Source organism: Camelus bactrianus, chromosome 11 (assembly GCF_048773025.1).
Source record: "Camelus bactrianus isolate YW-2024 breed Bactrian camel chromosome 11, ASM4877302v1, whole genome shotgun sequence".
Taxonomy (NCBI): Eukaryota; Metazoa; Chordata; class Mammalia; order Artiodactyla; family Camelidae; genus Camelus; species Camelus bactrianus.
This window is the reverse complement of record NC_133549.1, coordinates 81,038,946-81,062,568: the sequence shown is the minus strand read 5'-3', so window position 1 is coordinate 81,062,568 and position 23,623 is coordinate 81,038,946. Positions and strand designations below refer to the sequence as shown.

The 23,623-nt window shown below is 34.7% G+C and overlaps 1 protein-coding gene across 6 annotated transcripts in view; it reads right to left on the bottom strand.

Moving 5' to 3' along the window:
* Positions 1-7,011: 7,011 nt before the first annotated feature.
* ZFAND4 (zinc finger AN1-type containing 4) overlaps positions 7,012-23,623 on the bottom strand; it is a 61,169-nt gene continuing 44,557 nt past the window's right edge. For 4 of the 6 annotated variants that reach the window (XM_074374397.1, XM_045523023.2, XM_010963513.3 and 1 more), the window contains 4 exons: positions 15,921-17,099; positions 15,335-15,389; positions 9,096-9,213; positions 7,012-7,947 (listed from right to left, as the gene is read on the bottom strand). In XM_074374397.1, the coding sequence (XP_074230498.1) occupies positions 7,812-7,947; positions 9,096-9,213; positions 15,335-15,389; positions 15,921-17,099 (1,488 nt within the window). In that variant the 3' untranslated portion in view covers positions 7,012-7,811. Of the gene's footprint in view, positions 7,948-9,095; positions 9,214-15,334; positions 15,412-15,920; positions 17,100-23,623 lie in introns of those variants that run through there. The other 2 variants (XR_012510346.1, XM_074374398.1) reach the window with 2 other exon arrangements.

The following is a 23,623-nucleotide window of genomic DNA, read 5'->3' as shown; positions in this document are numbered from 1 at the left end:
CAATAAAAAGAAATGAGCTAAAAGTTAAAAAGCGGCCTAAAATTTGTATCTTTCTACTTCAGGTATTTCCTATACGGCGAGGTGTTGGACTTTATTTTTTTATCCTACCTGTAACTTTTCCTTTTCATGACTTAAGTCTATTAGCATTCATTCCATCCTTTGTCAACTTTTCTCCCCTTAATGTCTTTGTTTTAAATGTCCACTTTAAGTATTTCTATTGCTAAACATTGGTTTTGGTAAAATAAGGTTGAATATATTTAAATATTAAGGACGTGATCATAAAAAAAATTATGTGGACTAAAATCTTAACCTTATCCTTTTTTCTCCTTATTCTTTGTATAAAATAAAATGCTGGACTCTCTTCTTGAGCAAATTGGATTTTAGTTTTTGGGCTGATCTAGTGTCCCTGAATTCTCTTCATTAGGATTTTATTTGAATATATATATATATACATACACACATATATATAAAATACATATTTTTACATGTATATGTATGTGTGTGTGTATATATATACGTATACACACACACACACACACACACACATATATATATAGGAGGCACTGGGGATTGAACCCAGGACCTCATGCATGCTAAGCATCCACTCTACCACTGAGTTATACCCACCCACCTCAACCTTTATATTTTGCTGCTACCCCAACAAACCTTAAAATCTCATCCCTTTTGGAATCTAATCATTGTTTTGGAGCAGAAACTACAGGTAGCTGACCCAATCTCCATTTCCAACCTATGTCTTCCTTGCTTGAAACTGCTATAATGGAAAAGCCAAACTCTTGATCTCCCAGCTACTCTTATAATAGGGCTCTGGTCAATTAAATAAAGGCTAAAGTCTCTGAGCAGGGCATACCTTCCTGAATGAAGAAGTAGAGCCCAACTAGGAAGGAAATCTTTATGAGAATGTATATATTATTTTCTTTTATCCTAGGCCTCTCCCCCATCATTTCCCCCTTTTCCTAGGTAATTATCACTTGTTATTCTTCGAGAGGTTTCAATTTAAAGAGTACTGACTTAGATCAGGTGCTTCTGTTGCATACTTACATAGCTTCACATATTTTTCCTTTATATTTTAAAAATTATAATTAAATAGTGACATAGTTGTTCAAAGTCTGTCTGCATTGCAATGTAAACTCCCATCTGTTAAGTTCATACTCCAAACAATTAATTATAATTCCTTGCACAGGGGAGGCATTCAATAAGTGTTTGAATGAATGAGTTTGCAGAAGAGGATTGCCTGATAAATCACATTCACCAAGTACACAGAAATAAAGCAAAAAATACTTCAACTTTTAGCTTTGGCCCCTACCCACACTTGTCAGTCACATTCTGACTTCACAGCCATGGACAAAATCATCAAATATTTGAAAAAAAACTCAATAGCACAAAAGAGTGAGGTGGACACTGACAAATAAGCCAAGAAAATAAATTGAAAAAATTCAACTAAAACCAAAAATTTCCGTTTCCAGAAATAAATCTGACTAGGTTCTGTGAGCCACTCCGCAAGCTGAAGCTGCTGGGCAAAAAAATTTTACAGTATATCAAATACTGTAAAGAATCAAAGAAGTGGTCTGATTCCCAAGAATCACTGGGCTAAAATCTCAGTGAAAGCATGCCTCCAAAGAGATAAGCAGAGAGTCAAAATCCCGTCTATATTATCTGCACGTGCCAAACCAGGCCCTGCAAAGCCAGGGAGACAGAAGTCAAAGCTCAGTACCATCCAAGGGTGACCCTTTCCCTTCCAGTGCTGGGATCCTACTCCGCCCCTCCACCCCTGAACCTGCAAAGAAAGGTACCTTGGAGTTGGAGCTGGTGGGGAGGGAGGCTGAGAGGGGCAGGAACGTGTCCTGTGGGAGAAGTAAAAAAAGCCAATCACTGGAATGAGTAAAGGAGAGGTAGTAAGTACTGGTAAGGATGTGAAACACAGGGGAACTCTCAAACTGTTATGAGTAGAGATAAGTTGGTAAAATCCACTTTGGAAAATTCATTAGTATCATCTAATAGGTTGAACACACACAATAATCACCCATGATCCAGCAATTCTACTCTTAGGTATAGACTCAAAAGCCAATGTGTATACACATGCTCCAAGAGACATGAGCACAAGTGTTCATAGCAGCGTTGCATGTAATACTCAAAGCTAGGAACAACCCAAATGTCCATCAACAGTGGCTCAGTCATATAAAATAATACAACACCACGATAAAAATTAAGTGCAACTACATGGAACACAAATAAGTCTTGAAAATCAACACTGAATGAAAAAAGCCACAAAAAGAATACATGCCACACAATTCCACAAGTTAGTTTTTAATTTTGTAAAGCAAAACTGCAGGGATACATGCTTAGGTGGTAAACGATTTTAAAATGCAAGAAAATGACTATCACAGCAAGGAAGAATGGCAGCTACCTTTACAGAAGAGAGAGTAGTGACTGGGGAAGGGTCAGAGGCAGGAATGGGTTCTGGGATGCTGGCAATGTTTCATACTTCTTTTTTGCGGGTGGAAGAGGTAATTAGGTATATTTATTTATTTTTGGAGGAGGTACTGGGGATTGAACCCAGGACTCTCTTTATGCTAAGCATCTACTCTACTGTTTGAAATATACTGCTCTCCCTGTTTCATATTTCTTAACCACAGCAATAGTTCCATAGAGATTTGCTTTGTGATAGGTTACTGAGCTGTACATATTCTGTGTATAATCATTTTTTCTGTATGTGTTTTAAAAATTTTTAATGCTTGAAAATGGGGAAAAAATCCCAAATGAAGGATCTGTCTAGGGGATCAAACATCTAACAGAATTTTCATTAAAGAGAATAGAGGCAATGGAGAGGAGATATCCATTTTTTTAAATAAAAAAAATCCCTGAGCTATAGAAAATGTTGAGACTTCAGAACAAATAGACACACCAAATATCAAGAGAAATGAAAAATGAATGAAATTTCAGATGTCTAAAAACTAAGACAAAAACTTTTAAAGTCTCTAGAAACAACCAAACAAAAAACAAACCACCTTATTATCAAAGACCTAAGTATCAGACTGGCATTAGGGGTCCACCAGCAACAGTGCATACAGAAGTCAGTGGTTCAGTGCCTTCAAACTTTTGAGGGAAAAGACTTCTAGACACAGCCAAACCACCAATCAAGTGTGAGGGCATATAAATGACAACTTTATTTATGCCAGGAAGAACTCAAAGTTTCTATCTCCTAGGCCCTCTGTGAAATTTTGCTTAAGGATCCCGAACTGGTTAAAAAAGAAACATTGTTGTAGAAGTTGGTGAAGTTTGACTGGGATTTGTAAGACTGGAAGCTTGTATTCTAGCAGTCAGTATTGATTTCCATTGTCAGAGGGTTGGATGGAAGTTGTACAGGAGAGTGTCCTTATTCAGAGGAAACACACGCTGGAATATGTACAGATGGATGGGCACCATGTCTGCATGTTACTCTCAAATGGTTCAGGAAAAGCCTACTGACAGTGGTTACATACACTCAGAGAGAGTATGAATATGATGAAAGGCAAAGGAATCTGAGTGAAAGGTCTATGGGTGTTTCTCTTCCTGTGCTTGTAACTTTTCTGTAAATTTTAAAGTATTTCAAAATAAATTAAAAGGTAGTTAAAACAGACTAAATTAGAACAGAAGGTAAATGATTATGTGAAGAATGTCTTCAAGAAGAATAATTCCCAACAAACTATATAATTAAGAACCTGAACATTCTAAGAACCTGAACATTAATCTGATGATAAAAGCAAGTGCATTTTCTTTATTACATTAAAAAAGAAAAGCAACTGGAAAGAAAACAAAACAAAAACTCCATGAGCTGTACAGAAGGAATAAAAATAAAATGCAGCATAATTTTGAGCAAAAGAAAAGAATTACGGGAAAATCCATTTTATCTGTATTTAGTGCCATTGGATTATGGAAAAGAAAATACACTATCATACTATTTGGATCTTCAATGAATAATATTTCTATAAATGTAGTATTTTAACTTACTTATTGCCTTCAATTTTTAAATCAACCTAAAAACAAGGCAGAAAAGGCTATAAGAGCAGTTTAAATTGACAGATCCCTAAAAAGAGTAATTCTTAAAGGTTTTTCATTCAGTGAGCAGTCAGTTTAATGAGGGTTTACATGCAATGCTTGGGAACAAGGAAGGACAGATGGACGGAAGGGCAATTCCTGCTGTCATGGACTTGCCATCTTGTACAATTCAAAGTCTCACACAAATGTCAGAACAATACTATGGTAGATTCCATCAAGCAAAAGTGTAAGAGGAAGGATGCTAACTTAGACAGGGAAACATCTGGGAAGGCTTCCTTCAAGAAGGAATGATGGAGCTGGCATCTGAAAAAAGACTGAGTATTAACAAAGGAAAACAGGCTGGCAAAACTGAAAGTAAGTAAGTGGGCAAACCCCAGAAAACATGGCTCAGCAGTGCACTATGAGGCTTGAGAAGTAGATGGGGGCCAGACCACAGGGGCCTTACTAGGAAGAAGAGTGAAGGATTTGGGTCTTTGTTCAAAGAACACAAGAAATCACTGATATATTTCAAGCGTTGACTGATGTGCTCAGTTTTTTGGCTCTGCAAGCTCACTATAGCTGAAGTGTAGAGAATGGCTTATGAAAGGCATAGAACTAATCTGAGGAGCCCAGTTAGGAAGCTGTTGCAATAGCTCAGGTGGAAATTCTGGTAACACAGACTAGGTAACTGCGGAGGAGTTAGTGAATTTGAAATAACTACTATAACTAAAAATAACGGACCATTATGGACTGAATGTATTTATCTACTTCAAACCCTAACCCCCAGTGGGGCTGTATTTTAAGTAAGGAAGTAATTAAGATTAAGTGAGGTCATAAAAGAGAGACCCTGATCCCATGGTATCAGTGTCCTTATGAGAAGAAACAGCAGAGTTCCGTATATGCACACTGAGGAAAGGCCACAAGAGGACACAGTGAAAAAGCAGCTTTCTAAAAGCCAGAGAGAGATCTCGCCAGAAACACACCCTGCTGGACCTTGATCTGGGACTTCTAGCCTCCAGAACTGTGAGAAAATTAATTTCTGTTGTTTGAGCCACTCAGTCTGGTATTTTGTGTTACGGCAGCATGTGCAGACTAATGCACTAAAAAATTGGGAAGTAAAGTATGGAGGTGATGTGTTATCATGCTAAGTTCCTCAGCTATAATAAGGGGGTATCAAAAAATAATGTTTATTTACATTGGCTAGTGTTCTGATGGTAGCTACCAGAAAAATGAAAATAGAAATTAAAAGAGATTGGGGGAGGGCCTATGGTGAAAGCAGTACTTTCATTTTTTATCCTTATATAGTTCTTCTAAAACTATGTAATTTACTTTCATCAATCACTCAAAAAGTTTAACATATTTTTCAAAGAAAAATGAGATCCTGCCTTCTTTCCTAAATTTCAGTCATTCACATCTACTTTTATGATTTCTGTTATATGTACCCTTGCTTGTCAATTTTCAATCAACTTTTTAAACCTGTATCAATTTATTTTCAGCTTAATATACCTGAGTTGTATTTTTTTGTTACATATTAAAAATACATAATTATTAAAAAATGTTCATCCATGTACCATTTAAAATCATCTCATGTTCCAGGAGTAGTATAGGGGTCATTATCTGAGAAACACTGCTAGATAATAAGACTGAATTATCTATCATGATGGCTTAAAACCATATTAAACATACATCAGAAAAATAATTTGTCTTCTTTTTTATAATTAGATAACTCCACAAGTTACAATACTGATACAATTTTAAAACACCTGAGTATTTAAAATTCCCATATTAGAATGATTAATATTCACTCAACTTGAGAATGTTTCATATAGCTAGAAGTTAAAATTTTTCAGACCTTTAATGTTGCTAAAACCAAATGCTTACTGTTTTTAAAAAGACCCAGAAACTGGATTTTATCTTTTAAAATTAGTTGAGTTATGTAAACCAATCTAAATGGCTTTGTTTTTAATCATGATTAAGCTGTCTATACAATTAATTTATTTAACTAATAAACAATGTTTAACATGTCCCTACATGCAAGGCATTCTGCCAATTACTAGCAATGCAAAGACAGATCTGAGATCTCTAAAAATTATGATCACTTCTCTATAAGAATTTAAGGCATAAAGAAATGCTTCTCAATAATGATATAATTTCTTGAATTAAACTGGTTTCTCAGTGACTTAGAAATTAGTAAAAAAAATTCAACTTTGACCAAAAGCTTTGCTAACCTTAAAGCAAGACTTATTTCTACATGGTCTTCGTTTAAAAAGCATAGTGAACTAAGCATATATCAATCATGTTCTAAGCATCCATATTTATTGAATATGCATGTTTTGGTCTATTTTTTCAGCAATCTACCCATGTAATAGAGTTCTTATACTTTAAATGTCTAAAGCAAAGTTTGTCTTGATAAAAGGGAGGAAAGATTGAACCACTCAGCACAGATGGAAATATTTTTCTTTGGCCTGTATAGCCCCTCCTTAAAAAGTTGCATCACTACTCCACTAATTTCTCACCTTTCCCTCTTGTAAATGTATTTCCTTCTTGCTCTGAAGAAGCATGCCTTCAGAGATGAAGGCATCTTCCTCCACTCAATATTTAACCTCCTATAGGATGTAGAGGAAGGGTAACAGAACTCTTCAGTTCATTCAGCCTTGCATGAAGGAAGAGCCCTGAGGAACACCTAAGTTAGCCTTCTGGTACCCATGCAGATCCCACTAGGGTTGGACTTGGGTTGCCTGCCAACTATGTACCAGGGTTCAGCATCAGATTCAACTAAGCTGCCATAAAGCAAGTGGCCTCCCAAATGTTTGAATGATATATTAGCTACATCTGGGGAGCACAGCTCTTATGCCCTAAAAGAACACTTTTATACTGACAGTCACTTTTTCCAAATAGAGTAAATTACTGATTTATTTGATTAAATGGTTTGATTTTTTCAAAGAAAAATTATTGTAAATAATCAAATAATCAAGATCATAAAGAAGTTGAATATTTATTTGAATATCTCCTGGTAATAGCACTCAACATATAAGAAAAACAAACCAAGCTGTGAGATTTTATTTTAAATATAGCCATTTTTCAAAAAGTGAAAAGTAGAGTTCTGTATTTAATGGCAACAAGTGAGAAATCTTCTATTTTAAAACTACCATTCAAATAGTAGTATTTTAATAAATATATAGTATGAGTAACATGATGTATTTTATAGAATGGACACATATCTGAATGAAAATCTGAATATGGAAGAAATATATGTTAAAACCACACTGGAAAACCAAATGTTCTTTTCTATAAAAAGCTTGAAATAAAAAGGAACTTGCCAGTAAACTCAATAAACTTTCATGTATGGGATTTTTTTTTAAATCCCCTCCCACCCGACTCCCACAAAAAAATTTTAGATCTGAGTAGAGCCATTACATGACAGCTCATTCAATGTGGAAGCTGGTTACATAGTCAATGTTAACTTCTTAAAGTGCATCTTTGGAAGACTTCGCTAGTAAAACTGCAATATCAAATATAAAATACTTAACACAAGACATGCAATAACACAGCTAAATCATCATAAAGTTTTTAAGACTACTTTTAAAACTTTTGATTCACCAAAGAATAAAGATGTCAAATACAGTAGCATTCTCATTCTCCAGCAGTATGCATTATATGCTTTTGTTATTTGGCAAATCTTTTGGAGTCGAACAAAAATAGTGCAGTCTCAACAGTATTTCTTCTGTCATTATAATACGATTCCTTGGGCAGAAAAGATAGGCGCAGAGCAAGAGTTAGATTTTTGGAAGTTTTGGTGCGTTAACCACAGGGTTCGCCTCCTGTAAGTATCTCCTCCCTGCACTCTTGTAATCATAGGTACAGCTGTGAGCTTCTGCATAGCGGTGAGACGCACAGAAGTTGTTTCCACATCTAAAGCACAAAAAAAGTTTATGTGAATAATCACATTTCTACACGAGCCTCATCTCTTTGGGAGATGAAATCTTGACTGCAGGTAGTCCAACAGAAGCCCTTTGGTTCTCACCAGCAATTTCAGGGCTGATATTTCCCTTCTGCTCATAAACAAACACAAGCACCCTGAAAAAGAACAAGTTAGCTGTCCATGACTGTAAGAGATTATACTAAGGAATCTATTACGAAATGAAAAAGAGTGTAGACCTTTATGAACTAGTCAAAATGGAAAAGCTGATAAATATGTGTCTACCACTTCTCTTATATCTAGTAAACCTCAGAGAACTCTGAATTTCTGATAAATTCAGTCTCATAAGAAAATTATGAAAAAAATATGAAAAGAATGTATGTGTGCATTCATATATATATGATTGGGACATTATGCTGTACACCAGAAATTGACACATTGTAACTGACTACACTGCAATAAAAAAAATAATTTAAAATTTAAAAAAAAATAAAGACACCATCAAAAATAAATTATGTAAAACCTAACTATGCTATGAAAGGATTTTAAATTATTTCTAGCAACAAGATAAGCTGTTTCCATTTGAACAGAATACACTCTAAAAAGCAGCAGCTTTGTTTAATGCCTGGCCTCTACCTAGGGGCAGATACCATCCTTGGAGCATATTAATCAATGATAATGAAAGAAGTATTTATAGGTAGAACACATTCATTATTTTTGTAAACATATTATTCATTTGTTCTGAAATAAAAAGGTGTACCAAGCAATCTTAATTTATAGTACATTAACTTTAAGTTGAGTTCTTTTCTGTTCAAGCTAAAACAGAATCTTGGAGGAGCGTTCTTCCAAGCTACATTCAAAGAAAAACCAAGTATATCTATTATAAGACAAAGAAGGTCCACTCTTTCACTGATTTTTATCTTCTACTTTAAAGGGCAGCGGGGGATCTCATGAGTTTGGATACTCATAAGCTATCTATTTGCTCTTTACTTCAGCCAATTAGGAGTCCAGCTGAGGGCTGCTATTAGACCATCATCTTAATGATCTTATGAACAGGTGAGTTAAAGAACATTTGATATTGTATCCCCAAGCTGGGTCACCACAAAGAAAGCATCTCAGCTTTTCCAGCTAGCCAACCTGCCTGCATTCGTAGCTAGTAGCCAGTCCAGTTTTCTTTCCACAAAGAAAACAATGCTTTGTTGTTTTCTTCTTTGTTTGAATAGGGGCTTTCACAGGTGGGAGGTGATGAGTACATTCTCCTGTTTAGAGAAAGGACACCTTGATTAATACAGACATAAAATTCTAAATGTTAAATACTATTAAGCAAGACATAAAACACATTTCTGTCACAGCAAATCTCTATGCCAGAAAAAATTAATTTGTGCTTTTTATACCTAAAATTATTCACAGAGTCTGCAATGGAACAGAATAGACAGCCCAGAAATGAACCCACAAATTTTTGGTCAACTAATCTTTGACAAAGGAGGCAAGAATATAAAATGGAATAAAGACAGTCTCTTCAGCAAATGGTGTTGAGAAAACTGGACAGCAGCATGTAAAACAATGAAGCTAGAACACTCCCTTACACCATACACAAAAATCAACTCAAAATGGATCAAAGACTTAAACATAAGACAAGATACAATAAACCTCCTAGAGGAAAATATAGGCAAAACATTATCTGACATACATCTCAAAAATTTTCTCCTAGATGAAATAAAAGCAAGAATAAACAAATGGGACCTAGTGAAACTTACAAGCTTCTGCACAGCAAAGGAAACCATAAGTAAAACAAAAAGACAACCTATGGAATGAGAAAAAATTTTTGCTAATGAAACCGACAAAGGCTTGATCTCCAGAATATATAAGCAGCTCATACGACTCAATAAGAAGAAAACAAACAACCCAATCCAAAAATGGGCAGAAGACTTAAACAAGCAATTCTCCAAGGAAGACATACAAATGATCAATAGACACATGAAAAAATGCTCAATATCACTAATTATCAGAGAAATGCAAATCAAAACTACAATGAGGTATCACCTCACACCAGTCAGAATGGCCATCATTCAAAAATCCACAAGTGACAAATGCTGGAGAGGCTGTGGAGAAAAGGGAACCCTCCTACACTGCTGGTGGGAATGCAGTTTGGCGCAGCCACTGAGGAAAACAGTATGGAGATTCCTCAAAAGACTAGGAATAGACTTACCATATGACCCAGGAATCCCACTCCTGGGCTTATATCCAGAAGGAACCCTACTTCAGGATGACACCTGCACCCCAATGTTCATAGCAGCATTATTTACAATAGCCAAGACATGGAAACAGCCTAAATGTCCATCAACAGGTGACTGGATAAAGAAGATGTGGTATATTTATACAATGGAATACTACTCAGCCATAAAAACCGACAACATAATGCCATTTGCAGCAACATGGATGCTCCTGGAGAATGTCATTCCAAGTGAAGTAAGCCAGAAAGAGAAAGAAAGATACCATATGAGATCGCTCATATGTGGAATCTAAAAAACAAACAAAGTATAAATACAGAACAGAAATAGACTCATAGACATAGAATACAGACTTGTGGTTGCCAAGGGGGTGGGGAGTGGGAAGAGACAGACTGGGATTTCAAAATTGTAGAATAGATAAACAAGATTATACTGTATAGCACAGGGAAATATATACAAGATCTTATGGTAGCTCACAGAGAAAGGAATGTGACAATGAATATATATATGTTCATGTATAATTGAAAAATTGTGCTCTACACTGGAATTTGACACAACATTGTAAAATGATTATAAATCAATAAAAAAATGGTAAAAAATAAAATAAAATTATTTACAGAGTCTGCAAGAGAAGATGCACTAGAACTGTTAAATTTTTTAAGACGTGGTGGGTTTCTACTGACTGAGACTTTTATTTCTAAGACTTACAGTTTTGTATATACCAACCCTTTTCTGATTATTTCTAAGGGAAATCAGTATATATAAAGTACACCAGATTTGACAGAGTCAAGAAAAATGTCTGGTTCAAAATCGTATTTATGAGGCTTCTGAGAAACAACATAATATGCATTACAATCACCCTGTTCCTTCATACCAAGAATGAGCACCTGAATATCATGAAACTGGTCTTTCAGTCCTGATTACACGACAGAAAGGGAAAGGAGTGAGAAGGAAAATGGCAGAGTGTCAACAGTACTGGTACCTAATCTCCACTACTGAGAAAGGTTTGAGAGGCCTGGGCTTAATGTTTATCCGGCAGCTGAAAGTTTCCAAAAATCCTTCAAGGGTTCCAGAAGTTGGAATTACAATTAATGGGCACTATTCTTTTTGCCACAACCCAGGCTGGGTGCTGGGTAACAAGCCTAGCAAACTTAAGTATGCTTTATTACCAGTCTAAAATACATTCCCAGATCCTGCCCAAAACAGAAAAAAAAATTTGCCAAAACCTGGACACTAACTGAATGACTCCTAATGGTGGCTAGGCACCAACTCAAGTTAATGAGCACTTTCTTCTTCAAGTGTACTTTAAGTTATTAAGAACATTTCACAGAGATGATGGGATACTTTCCTCTTCTTACACAATAAAAACAAGAGAAGCACTTGCACAGGACACGGAGGAAAGGCATGTACTACCAAGTATCCTCTGAAGCTCAGCTAATAGCAATTATCTTTGAATTCAGGCCTAAAATATTCTCCCTTAAACAACAGAGGAAAAATCTGTTGATGAAAATTTAGTTCAGTGTAGTCATATTTTCATTTTTGAAGTTTCTTGGGAGTGCTTAATTCAATGTTTCCCAAACTTTTTTTTAATTTAAGAACTCATGAATGTGTAGAGACAGAGAACATAGCAGTGACAAGAATGACGTGGCACAGAAACATAACTGCAATCTTCTCCTATGAGAATGGTTTCCATATATCCTTCCACTCACTAGAGAAAAAAAATTATCAGTCATATAGTGCAGGCTAGGAACCAAAACTAATATACAGGTTTCCTACTACCAACAGGAAAAATTGAAATTCCATGGACTGGCATTCAAGGTCTTATATGTCCAATATGATATCTTTCTAATTCCCCAGAGTCATTTTCTGTCATTTGCTGCATCACACCCATCCTAAATGATGCTCCAGATCATTTACATGTGCAATCTCTTCCAAAATGCTCTACTCACTTTGTCAACCTAGAAAACTTCTACTTATCCTGTAAGAAGATACTATCAATCTTCAACTCCTCTCTGAAGCCTTCTCTCAAATGTGCAATGAACATATAACTAAAGAAAAAGTCAATAAAATAATGCTGATGTGAGAGTTGCTTTTCAGAATCAGATTAAAGATATCTGAATTAACTCACTTGTTTGGCATGTCTAATATTTAATCTAACACAATATTCTATAAAAATTCACTCAGCAGAAAAGGCAGCCAACAAAGTAATAAAGCAATGTTCAAGATGCAAGTTGGTAATCATCTGCCTAAAAATGGTGACTAAAACTATGAAGATGGAGAAGATTTCCAAAGGAGAGCCTATAGTGAAAAGCAAAGAGGACAAAGGAAGGAACTTGATTAAGTCAATTTATGACTTAAAAATTATGCCAAAACTTTCACAGACCCTTCTAGGTAATTCAGCATGATACAGTTATTACCGAAAGGAAATGGCAGCAAGTTACACAGCTCTAGTTTGGGGAATCATCACTGCAGGTAGCAGCTGATGACCTGACCTAAGGGAAACCAATCAAAAGAGTATATACCTGGGGATAAGCAGAGGGCTGGTAAAACAAGTAAAAAAGAAAACTGAAAACTGAAGGTAAAAAAAAAGAAAACCAGAAACAAATAAAACCCAAAATCTACAACAAGGTAATAGCTTAGAATAAAAAAAAGAAATAAAGAAAAAAGAGAAAGGAAAGGGGAAAAGAAAAACTATTTCAGGAAGGAAGGCCACAACAATCAAGTCAGATAAGGAACAGAAGCATCCACTGGATCTGAAATTACAGAGATCGTTAGTGACCTCGGCAACAGCAATTTCAGAGAAGCAGTAAGAAAAGAAGAAAACACCATAGCCGGAATCAGAGTTAAGAGAATAGAGATAAGAACAACACAAACTTCCAAGAGACTAAGATGTCCGTTAGGACAGGACAGACCTGAATACGTGTTAAAGAAAAATAATTATAACATTAAAAGTAGATACATTACAGTAATAAAATAACAGTGTGGTACTGGCATAAAAACAGACATATAGATCAATGGAACACAATTAAGAACCCAGAACTAAACCTTCACATATATAATTAAATGATTTCTCACAAGGGTGCCAAGACCATTCAATAGGGAAAGAACAGACTTTTTTAACAAATGGTGCCAGGAAAAGTGGAAATCCACACAGAAAAGAATGAAGTTGGACCTTTACAGTAGACCATAGATAAAAATTAATTCAAAATGTATCGAAGATCTAATTGTAAAACCTAAAACTATAAAACTCCTAGAAGAAAATATAGGGGAAAAGCTTCATGACACTGGATTTGGCAACAATTTATTGAACACAACACCAAAGGCAAAGGCAACAAAAGAAAAAACAGACAAATTGAACTTCATGAAAATTAAATACTACTGTGCATTGAGACATTATCAACAGAGTAAAAAAGCAACCTACAGAATGGGAGAAAATATTTGCAAATCATATATCTAGTAAGGAATTAATATCCAGAATATACAGAGAACACCTAAAACTCAACAACAAAAAGCAAACAATTCAATTCAAAACCGGAAAAAGGATTTGAACAGACATTCCTCCAAAGAAGATATGCAAATGGTTAAGCACATTAAGAGATGCTCAATATCACTAATCATCAGGAAAATGCAATCAAAAGCATAGTAAGATACTACCTCAAACCCGTTAGGATGCCCACTACCAAAAAAAAAACAAAACCCAAAACAGAAAATAACAATTTTGGTGAGAATGTAGAGAAACTAGAAACCCTGTACACTGCTGGTAGGAATACTAAAATGGTACAGCTACTATGGAAAATAGGATGGCAGCTCCCCCAAAAATTAAAAATAGAACTACTATATGATCTAGGAATTCCACCTGCGTATGCACTCAAAAGAACTGAAATCAAAATCTCAAAGAGATAATTGTACACTCATGTTCATAGTAGCCTTATTCACCATAGCCAAAATGTGGAAGCAAGTCTCCAACCACAGATGCATGGGTAAGCAAAATGTTGTGTATCTATATAATGGAATATTAAAGTATGGGAATTTTGATCCACGCTACAGCATAGATGGAACTTGAGGAAACTATGCTAAGTAAAGTAAGCCAGGCACCAAAAGACAAATACTGAATGATTTCACTTATATGAGGTACTTAAGAGTAGTTAAAATTACAGACAGAGAAAGTAGAATGGTGCTTACCAAGGCCTGTGGGGGGAGGGGAATGAGGATTAGTGTTTAATGGGTAGAGTTTCAGTTTTTCAAGATGAAAAGAGTTCTGGAGATGGATTGGTGGTGTTGGCTGGCAAAAGATGTGAATGAACTTAATGCTACTGAACTGTACACTTAAAATGGTTAAACTAATCAATTTTACGTTATGTGGATTTTACCAGAATTAAAAAATTGAAAACGGTAGATATATTAAGATTTTAGGACCTTGGACCTTACATAGTAGTGGAAACCAAACCTAGGTACCTCTTTGAAGACATAAAACTCTCATGATAACCATAATATATAAAGTACCCTTTAGAACCTTGGGGCTAGAAGGGTGGTACATCTTCGGTAAGAGCTTCCATGTCTAGTCTGGGCATTAAAACACAAAAGATGATGACAGTAATAGCTTCTTTGGAAATAATGGCTGGCCAGTGCATCTTTAAGGTGTTATTGGTAGAAGAGAATGCTAACAATACAGTCACTTCTGCTACTATGCCTTGGAAAGGGCTAGTTAAAGAGACTGACTGTCCCTTTCTTTTATCCAGAAATAATCAGTTCAACAAATAGAACTCTTAGTACTGTCTTTGATATTGGACCATGATGTTAAGAAACACTTTTCTAGGGTACTTCCTCAAAGCCCATCCAGCACCCAGCATGGCTCTAGAGTGGCCAGGGAGGGTTGTGATCTGCATGTTAATTTGCCACTTATCTTGTCTTTTCACATAGACCATATCTCTTCTCAAGCAACAAAGACCTCAATTTCAATTTTTGTTTTATTATTCAAATAGGTCCTACTGTCAGTTCTTATAATCATTTTCTTAAGTGGAACAAAGTTTAGGAAGAATTTTCCCTGTACGTACCAGAGAACATTCTTATTTCTCTTTGAAAATTCAACAGTATGAATAATGCTATAATTATTTGTCTTACATGGTTTTCAAAATTATCTGTAGCTTACCTACTCTTTTCCCTGCTGCTGTATTATTTCCATTCATTCCAGTACCACGGGTGGACTACAATTAAAGCACAGAACATCTAGAGAGGTGAGTTAATGGCGAACAGAAGAAAAGATCACCAAACATGAAATACTTGTATTTTACTACAAAAATGATATTGGGCTTTCATTTAAAATTATTTAATCTATTTTTAATTAAATTTACTTGGAACCTGATTCTCACATCCATCAACATTATACTTTAAGAGAGTAAAATTTGATGGCTCAAATAAAAGTTCTTATTTGGAAAAAACACTAATAAAAATATTTAGCATTTAAATGATAAAGAGAAAAAAGAAAAAAGAAAGAAAAAATATGATATACTATTTACACTAATTATTATCAAATTAAATTTCCCAATTTAGGACTAAAAATTATTTAAAATTCAACTGTCAAAAAATTTTCTACAAACTAGATAAACATTTTAAGAGAAAGTTATGAAAAGAATTCAACTTTAGGCCTCCTTATGGATTATCCAAACAAAAAATCAACTTTATGTTGAATCACTACAAGGATAACTAGTAGAATATATTGAAAGGCAAATACTTACTAGAAAAAATTCTGTAGGTTCTAACTGGGGAGAACTTCTCCTAAGGCTTTCCCCCTGAAAATGTTGGAGGTTTGTAGACAGCCCAACTCCAGAGGTCCGAATCCTGCCTGCCCCACGGGTGCTCTGTAAGCCGTCTCTGCTTGCGCTCCGGGCCAACGAAGCAAGAAGACCTATATTATTTACACAACCAACAGGCTCTTTGGAAGCCTTGTTGGCCATTTCTGTGATATTCCGAGCCTCAACTTTAGAAATAATATCAGCTCTTTTCCCAGGTGAATCAACTTTAACAGCTCGAAAGCGAGTAATCCTAGAGAAAGAAGAATCACTTATATTTCGAACATCCAATGACCGAAGTGCATTTTGTGAAGCAGAAGACTGGAGGTTCCCAGATTCAAAACATTTGGACTGTCTCTGTGGTTTCACCAGAGAATTATGGAGTGACATCGGTGCAGAACAGCGAAGAGGTGATAAGAGTCTATTCTTGTGAGGACTTAATTCACGGTGGTTCAGAACTGTGGTCTCCACTGGTTCACCACTCAACACTCTTGCAACATGTTTAAGATGCTTCTCTGTAGCTTTCAGCCCTTTATCCCCATTAGTGAGTAAGAACTCTGGATTTCCCTTCCGTGTGCCTTCTAAGCCACTGCTCTGTTCGTCAGTGTTTCCTTCTGTAAATGAAGCAAATGAATCCACTTCAGGTAGAAGCGATTCTTCAGTTACATGCTCTTCTGAAGGGGGAAATAAAGCAGGGTCATCCTCATTATTAGATGACAAATTTCCTGCAAAGTTTTTTGTCCGTCTAGGTAGGGATGAGCCAAGATGGAGAACAGAATCAGCAAGCTCTTTGTCATTTTTGAACTCCATAAGGGGTATCTGAGGTGGTGGTAGTTTGAAGCTACCATTGGAATGAGACAGTGTGTTACTCTCCCAGGTATCATCTTCCTTTAGAAAATCACTAGCGATAGACGACATGGGCCTATCAGCAGGGGGCAGAGTTGCCAAACTTGAAATTGCATTGCTGATGGAGTCAGGTAGACACGTGTTCCCAGGAGAAGGTAAACAAGACTGCCCAATGTGGGGGAGAACCCTTAACAATCTGTGGCGAGCAGCTGCCGTGGAACCACTCGAAGGTCGGGGAGCTACAGGTGGACAAGGTTTCACCTTGACAGCTTTCTTAGGCTAAAAGAAAAGAGTGAATATATAATTCCTTTACACAGTCACTTCCTCTGCCCATTAACAAAAATTAATGCAGGAAGAAAATTTTACTTACTGTAACATATTTCAATTTAAAATGTTTAAAAAGATTAAAATCTTAAGCTTATGACTGAGAATTTTGCTATCCTGCTTCACTGAGTATAATTTTCTGAGAATGCTAAAGAAAAATAATTTTGTTTCATTTATTTTCATCACTATTATTTGTCAGTTTTGCTGAGAAAAAAATCAATTATATTAGATTTGGCATTGCTGAGCTAGATATATATTAGATACATATTAGACATGACATTGGTGACTTAGGTCCTGAACAGCTTTTCCTAGTAAGATGAGCAGTGTTTGGCTAGGTAGCTATTGCAGAAAGGAATTAACAGACCTAAACTGCTATCCTTAAAAAGGCCTTTGGCTGCTTTGAGGAAAGTGTATTTCAAGGTTCCAGCCACCCTAACTGATACGAGTGGCTCATTGTGCCTCATCTGTTTCCGCAAACAATATGGTTTATGTTGAACACTGACTTTCCTTCTGGGAGTCTAGAATCTTGGTACGTGCTTGGCAGAGAGTGCCCACACAAAGAGCTCCTAATAAAACACCTGGGTGCAGAGTCTCTAATGAGCTTCACTGGTAGGCAACATTGCACATGTGCTGACCCAACTCACTGACAGAGGAATTAAGCACATCCTATGAGACTTCACTGGGAAAGGACTCTGAGAAGCTTGTGCCTGGCTTCCTCTGGACTTCAGCCTATGCACCTTCTTCCTTCGCTGATTTTACTTTGTACCCTTTTTCTGTAATAAATCCTACCCATGAATACAATGATATGCTAGTCCTGTGAGTCTTTCTACCAAATTATCAAACCTGGGAGTGGTCTAGGGGTCCCCAATATAGTAGGTTTTAATAAAAGTATCACAACAATTCATGACGTTATGGATAAAGTTGAAAATTAAAGATATAAAGCCTTAGCTCTTATCTTTAAGCTATGAATAATATGAGAACCACAATGGGATGGAATACCTGATGACATGACTGGACACTCCCAACCTAGAAAGATGAGAAAAGCTGGATAATTCAGTGGATAGCAATTGAGGCAAGAAGTAGAGGGTAGCTAAAAAAAAAAATCCAAAGAAAGAAGAAATATGGCAAGATATGCCGGCTCCTGTAGCTGCTTTTACCCTCAGGCCATTGTCTTGCCAATCTGCAGTTTCTATACTCAGCAAAAAATACTCTTCAAAAGTGAAGGTAACGACTTTATGGTTGTAGTGAGTAATGGTGATTGCCTAAATTTAAATTTCTTCATGTATCTTCCAAAAAACCATAATAGATAACAACATAAGCAAATATAATCAACCATAACCCATGTCTTCATCAAAACTAGGAGACAGATAAAATTAACTTTGAATTACCCCTAAGTAAGAAAATACCCAAATCCAGGAGATTCATCTGCAAAGCCTATGACTGTGGTAAGAAACAGGCAAGTGTGTGGAGCAACAGAGAAAAGAAGGGAGGGAGGGAGGGAGGGAAAGAAGGAAGAAAAGATGGTAGGGAGGGAGAGATGAAGGAAGGGAGGGAGAGATGAAGGAAGGGAGGAAAAGAGAAGTGTGGATAACCTAGGGCTGACAGAACAAAGACAAAATCCACAAAAGAGAAAACATACACGGTTATGAAATACTGACAACAAGTTTAAGATCTAGGATATTAAAACGCAGGCTACTAGGAAATCAAAAACAAGTGGCTTGAAACTGTTCAGGATGTGAGGGGGTAGCTTCAAAAAAGGCACCACTTCTGTGGGAAGAAGGGGTAAGCTGGAAGGAAATGGCATCCTATTGAGAACTTGATAGTGAAAGTAAAGAGGGCAGCAAGAAAACGAAAGTAAGAATCCTAAGGACACAAAAGAGAATCACAAAAATCAGAAAACACACAAATCCTACCCTCCAATAAAAGAGTGCCATTGATTAAAAAAAAAAACTGCATTTCACTATACTGAGAGAAAAAGATGCTCTTGAAATAAGAAAATTTGCAACACAAAATCTTCACTTTTTACACTTAACTGTTAATATTTATTCAAGTAAATAAAAATTACCAAAAAAATCAGAAAACAAACAGAAAAAGGTAGACCAAATTCATACAAAGCTACTAAAAACATAAAATGAGAATCAGAACATTCCAGCTGATGAAAATCCCCCACCCAAGAACAATGAAGCAAAACAACCCTGTATCACAACACTCCAACCTTAAGTTAGTATTTGCAGATATTTTCTGAAAAGTCATATCACATCCAAAATCTAAAAACTCAAGACAAAATGGACAAAAAAAAAAAGGGAAGATATAAAAAAGAGAAATGGCCAAATCAAGAAAATAATAGGAAATACAGACTAAATTACAAGGTGCCCAAGGGAGATTAGATTCTACTAATCATTTAATAAAAAGTACTGAAGAAAGTATGAAAATGCCAAAAGAATGAAAATAAAATAATTAAAAAGAATAAGGGAGAAAGTGGTTGTATAGAAGAAAAAGAAGATCCAACAAATGTAGAAAGGAAGTCTCTTTAAAAAAAGAAACATATAGAAGGAACATTTTAAAAAATAAAAATAAACTATAAGAAATCATCCTGAAATAAAAGAAAGTTTGAGTTTGCAGTTGTATAATGAAAACTGATCCAGAATAGTTATTCCAAGACATATGCTAATATAAAACCATTAGACTTAAAAGGAAAAACAAACAAACAAACAAAAAAAACCCTCCTATTTTCTCCAAAGAGATTCAGTCATTCACAAAGAACAGAAAGTCAGCCTGGCAATTAGATTTCACAATGGCAATATACAGAGCAGCAGAGCAACATTTCAAAGAAATTCAAGGGAAAAAGTGTGAACCAAACATTTTATGTCCAGCCAAACTGTCCTTTAAGTGTTAAGGCTAAAGAAAAAGTTTTAAACATCCAAGAACTCAGGAATTACTGTACTTACAAGTCTTTCCTGAGAAATTTATTAGAGGTGAGCTTCTTATAACCAAAAAGCATGGGTAAACTTCAGTAAAAAAAAATTGATAGTAAGCATGGGATATATTTAATTAAAGATCTAAAACTAAAATAAGAGTGGGGACAAGAGTAGAAAAATGATTTATAAATGTTATATTTTCTAAAAAAAAGCAGAATTGATACAAATATTTAAAATGGAAGGAGAAAGAAAAGAGAAAGTAAAATAAGTTCACTGATTATAACTTAGTTAATAAGTAGGAGTCAAAAGGTATCTTTTAAAAATAAAAAATAAAAGAGTAGAAGGTTAAATAAGGAAAAGGCAGATAAGGACATGAGAAAAGATATTAATATAAAGTTAAACAATAGAACAAAAAGTTAAAGCCTTCTGAAGTACCAAAAAATACACACTCACACACTCATATATCCATACACACACACACACACACACACAAACAGACCATAAAGAAACTGTAAATATAACAAAATAATAAGAAATTAGAGACCAAATATAACAGTCATGCCAATAAATGTAAATGTGATTAAGTTGCCTATTTTCTTAAATTTCAAATTGGTTCACAAAACAAAAACAACTCTATACTGTATATAAAATATATACCCCAAAACATTAAATCAAAAGTAAATAAAGATATGGGAAAGAGCACACAAAACAAATTAAAACAGTAGGATATCAAAGGTTATGGCCCTGATATCAGGCAATGAAAATTCAAGCTGAAAGTCAGAGATGAAACACTTACAATATCTAAAAATAGCAGTACAGTGAAAATGTAACAGTTACTAATATTAATACACCAAATCACACAACCATCTTCCTAAAGCAAAAACTATGAAAGATGGAAAGAGAAATACACAGAAACCCACTAATAACAGACTTTCACATATCACTACTATCATTCTAACAGAAATCAAGCTGACAAAAAAAAAATGAAATAGAGCACCAATTAATAAGGTCAATCTTACAGATAGTTATCAAACTTTTATCCTGATAACAGAGAATAAACCATTTTCTGAAGTATACATGGAATAGTCATGAAGAGTGATATTAGATCACAAATAATCAAACTCTATTAAGCAGTTATAGAAATAACATTCTCTGATTTCTATGCAATAAAAACAGACTGAAAACAGTGCAAAATTTAAAAACCTCTCTTGCCAGGAATTTTTCAAATTCTATGAAACAACTCTTGGATAAAAAGGGAAATATCAAAAATGTTAACTTTCTTTTAAAAATTAGTAAAAATACTACAAACTGACATTCTGTGCTCCCTCTTGTGTTGTAATGAAAAAAATACATCATTTATGGGATATTCCTGCCCAAAACGTTTAACCTGCATCTAATCATGATAAAACAATACAACTTCAAATTGAGGATATTCCACAAACTGGCTTACACTTCAAAAATACCTGACATTAATGTCCAAAAAAAAGGCTAAGGAACAGTTCTGTATAAAAGGACACTAAGAAAATTTGATAACTAAGTACAACACATGATTCTTGATTGGATCTCAGATGAAAAAAGAACAAAAATCAAAACAAAACAAAATGCTATCAAGTACATTACAGAGACATGGAGAACTATGAATACAGATGACATAATGTGTATCAATGATAAATAATGTGTGTGCTAACTGTATTGTGGTTATGTAGGAGAATGTTCTTGTTCTTATGAAATATGTACTGAATTAAATATTTAGGGAGAAATGTCATGATATTTGCAACTAACTCCCAGAGGAATCACGTTAAAAAAAAAATAGGAAGAGAAAATAAATGTGGAAAAATGTTAATTGGTGGATCTAGGTAAAGTGTACATGGGTGTTCATGGGTATGACATAACATTTCTTAAGGACTGGACATTTTCCAAAACAAAAAGGTAAAATAGGTAAGTTTTTAGACAAATGCTAAGAGGCTTAATTGTCAAGAACCCCAAATGAAAAAGAAAAAAAAAACACTAAAAAATATGATTTAGACAGAAAGAAAATAATCCTTAAAGGAATCACAAAATTGGAGGAAAAAACAAAGAACAACAGAAAAGGAAAATATGTAGGTAAATATAAATAATAATATTGGCAATATAAAACAACTTATGGGGTTCAAAATGTATGTAAAGTTAAAATGCATGACAAAGACACAAAAGGTGTCTGGCTATATAAACGGAGTTAAGTGTTCTAAGATTCTGGCATTAACAGGAAAGTGGTAAGAATCATTTTTATCAGACTATAAGTAGTCAAGAATGCACATATAATATCTAGAGTAACCATCTGAGAAAAACTAGTATAATAATGCATAACTAATAAAGTAATGGAGGACAAAAATTAAATAACAAAAAGGAGAGAAAAAAACGTAAAACAGGAGGTTAAATAGAAAACAAATAGTAAGATGATAAAAATCCACATGTATCAGTAATTTTACTAACTGTACTAGAATAAGACTGAAGCTTGTCAGTTTAGATTAAAAAATACTAATAAGGCCAACCATGTACTAATTACAAGGATAAACCTTAACTACAGGAAGATAGACTGAAAGTAATAGACTGGAAAGGACATACAGTAGAAAGATAAACTAAAAGAAAGCTAGCTTAGCTATACTAATGACAAAGCTTTTAAGACATATGCATTACACGAGATAATTTCATATAATATTTCATAATAATAAAAATAATAAATAATACTTTCTATAATAATGAAAACTACAAGGAAGATATCTCAATTCCTTGGATATGATACAAATCTGTACTAGGTCAAATGACAGAGTTTCAAAGTATGTAAAGCAAAAATAAACATCTTAAAAAGGAGAAACACACAAATCCACAATCAAAAAGGGAAATTTTTAATAACCCCCTCTCAATAACTGATAGAAAACAGACAAAAAAACCCAGAAAGGATACAGAACACTAGAACAACACAATTAACAAATTTATCTAATTGATATATACAGAACACTATATATAGTGATAGACTACACAGTTCTTCCAAGTACGTAAGTGGCATTTACCAATATGCTTAGCCACAAATCAATCCTCTACTAATTCTGAAGGCCTGAAATCATTTAGAGTATGTTCTCTGACCACAATGAAATTAAATTACAAATGAATAATAAAAAGGTATTCAGTATTCACATGTATGGAAACTAAGGGGTCCACTTTTAAATAAGCCATGAGTCAAAGTGATATAAAGATTTAATGTAATTCCTATCAAAAACGCAGTGGCATATTTTTGCAGAAATAGAATAATCCATCCTGAAATACATGAGGGATCTCAAAGGACCCCCAAAAAGCCAAAAAAATCTTTTTTCAATTTTTTTTAATTGAAGTATAGTCAGTTTACAATGTTTATCAATTTCTATTGTACAGCATGTTTCAGTCATACATATACATACATACCTTTTCATATTCTTTTTCTTTATGGGTGACTACAAGATATCGAATACAGCTCCCTGTGCTATACAGTAGAAACTTGTTGTTTATCTATTTTATACATAGTAGTTAGTATCTGCAAATCTCAAA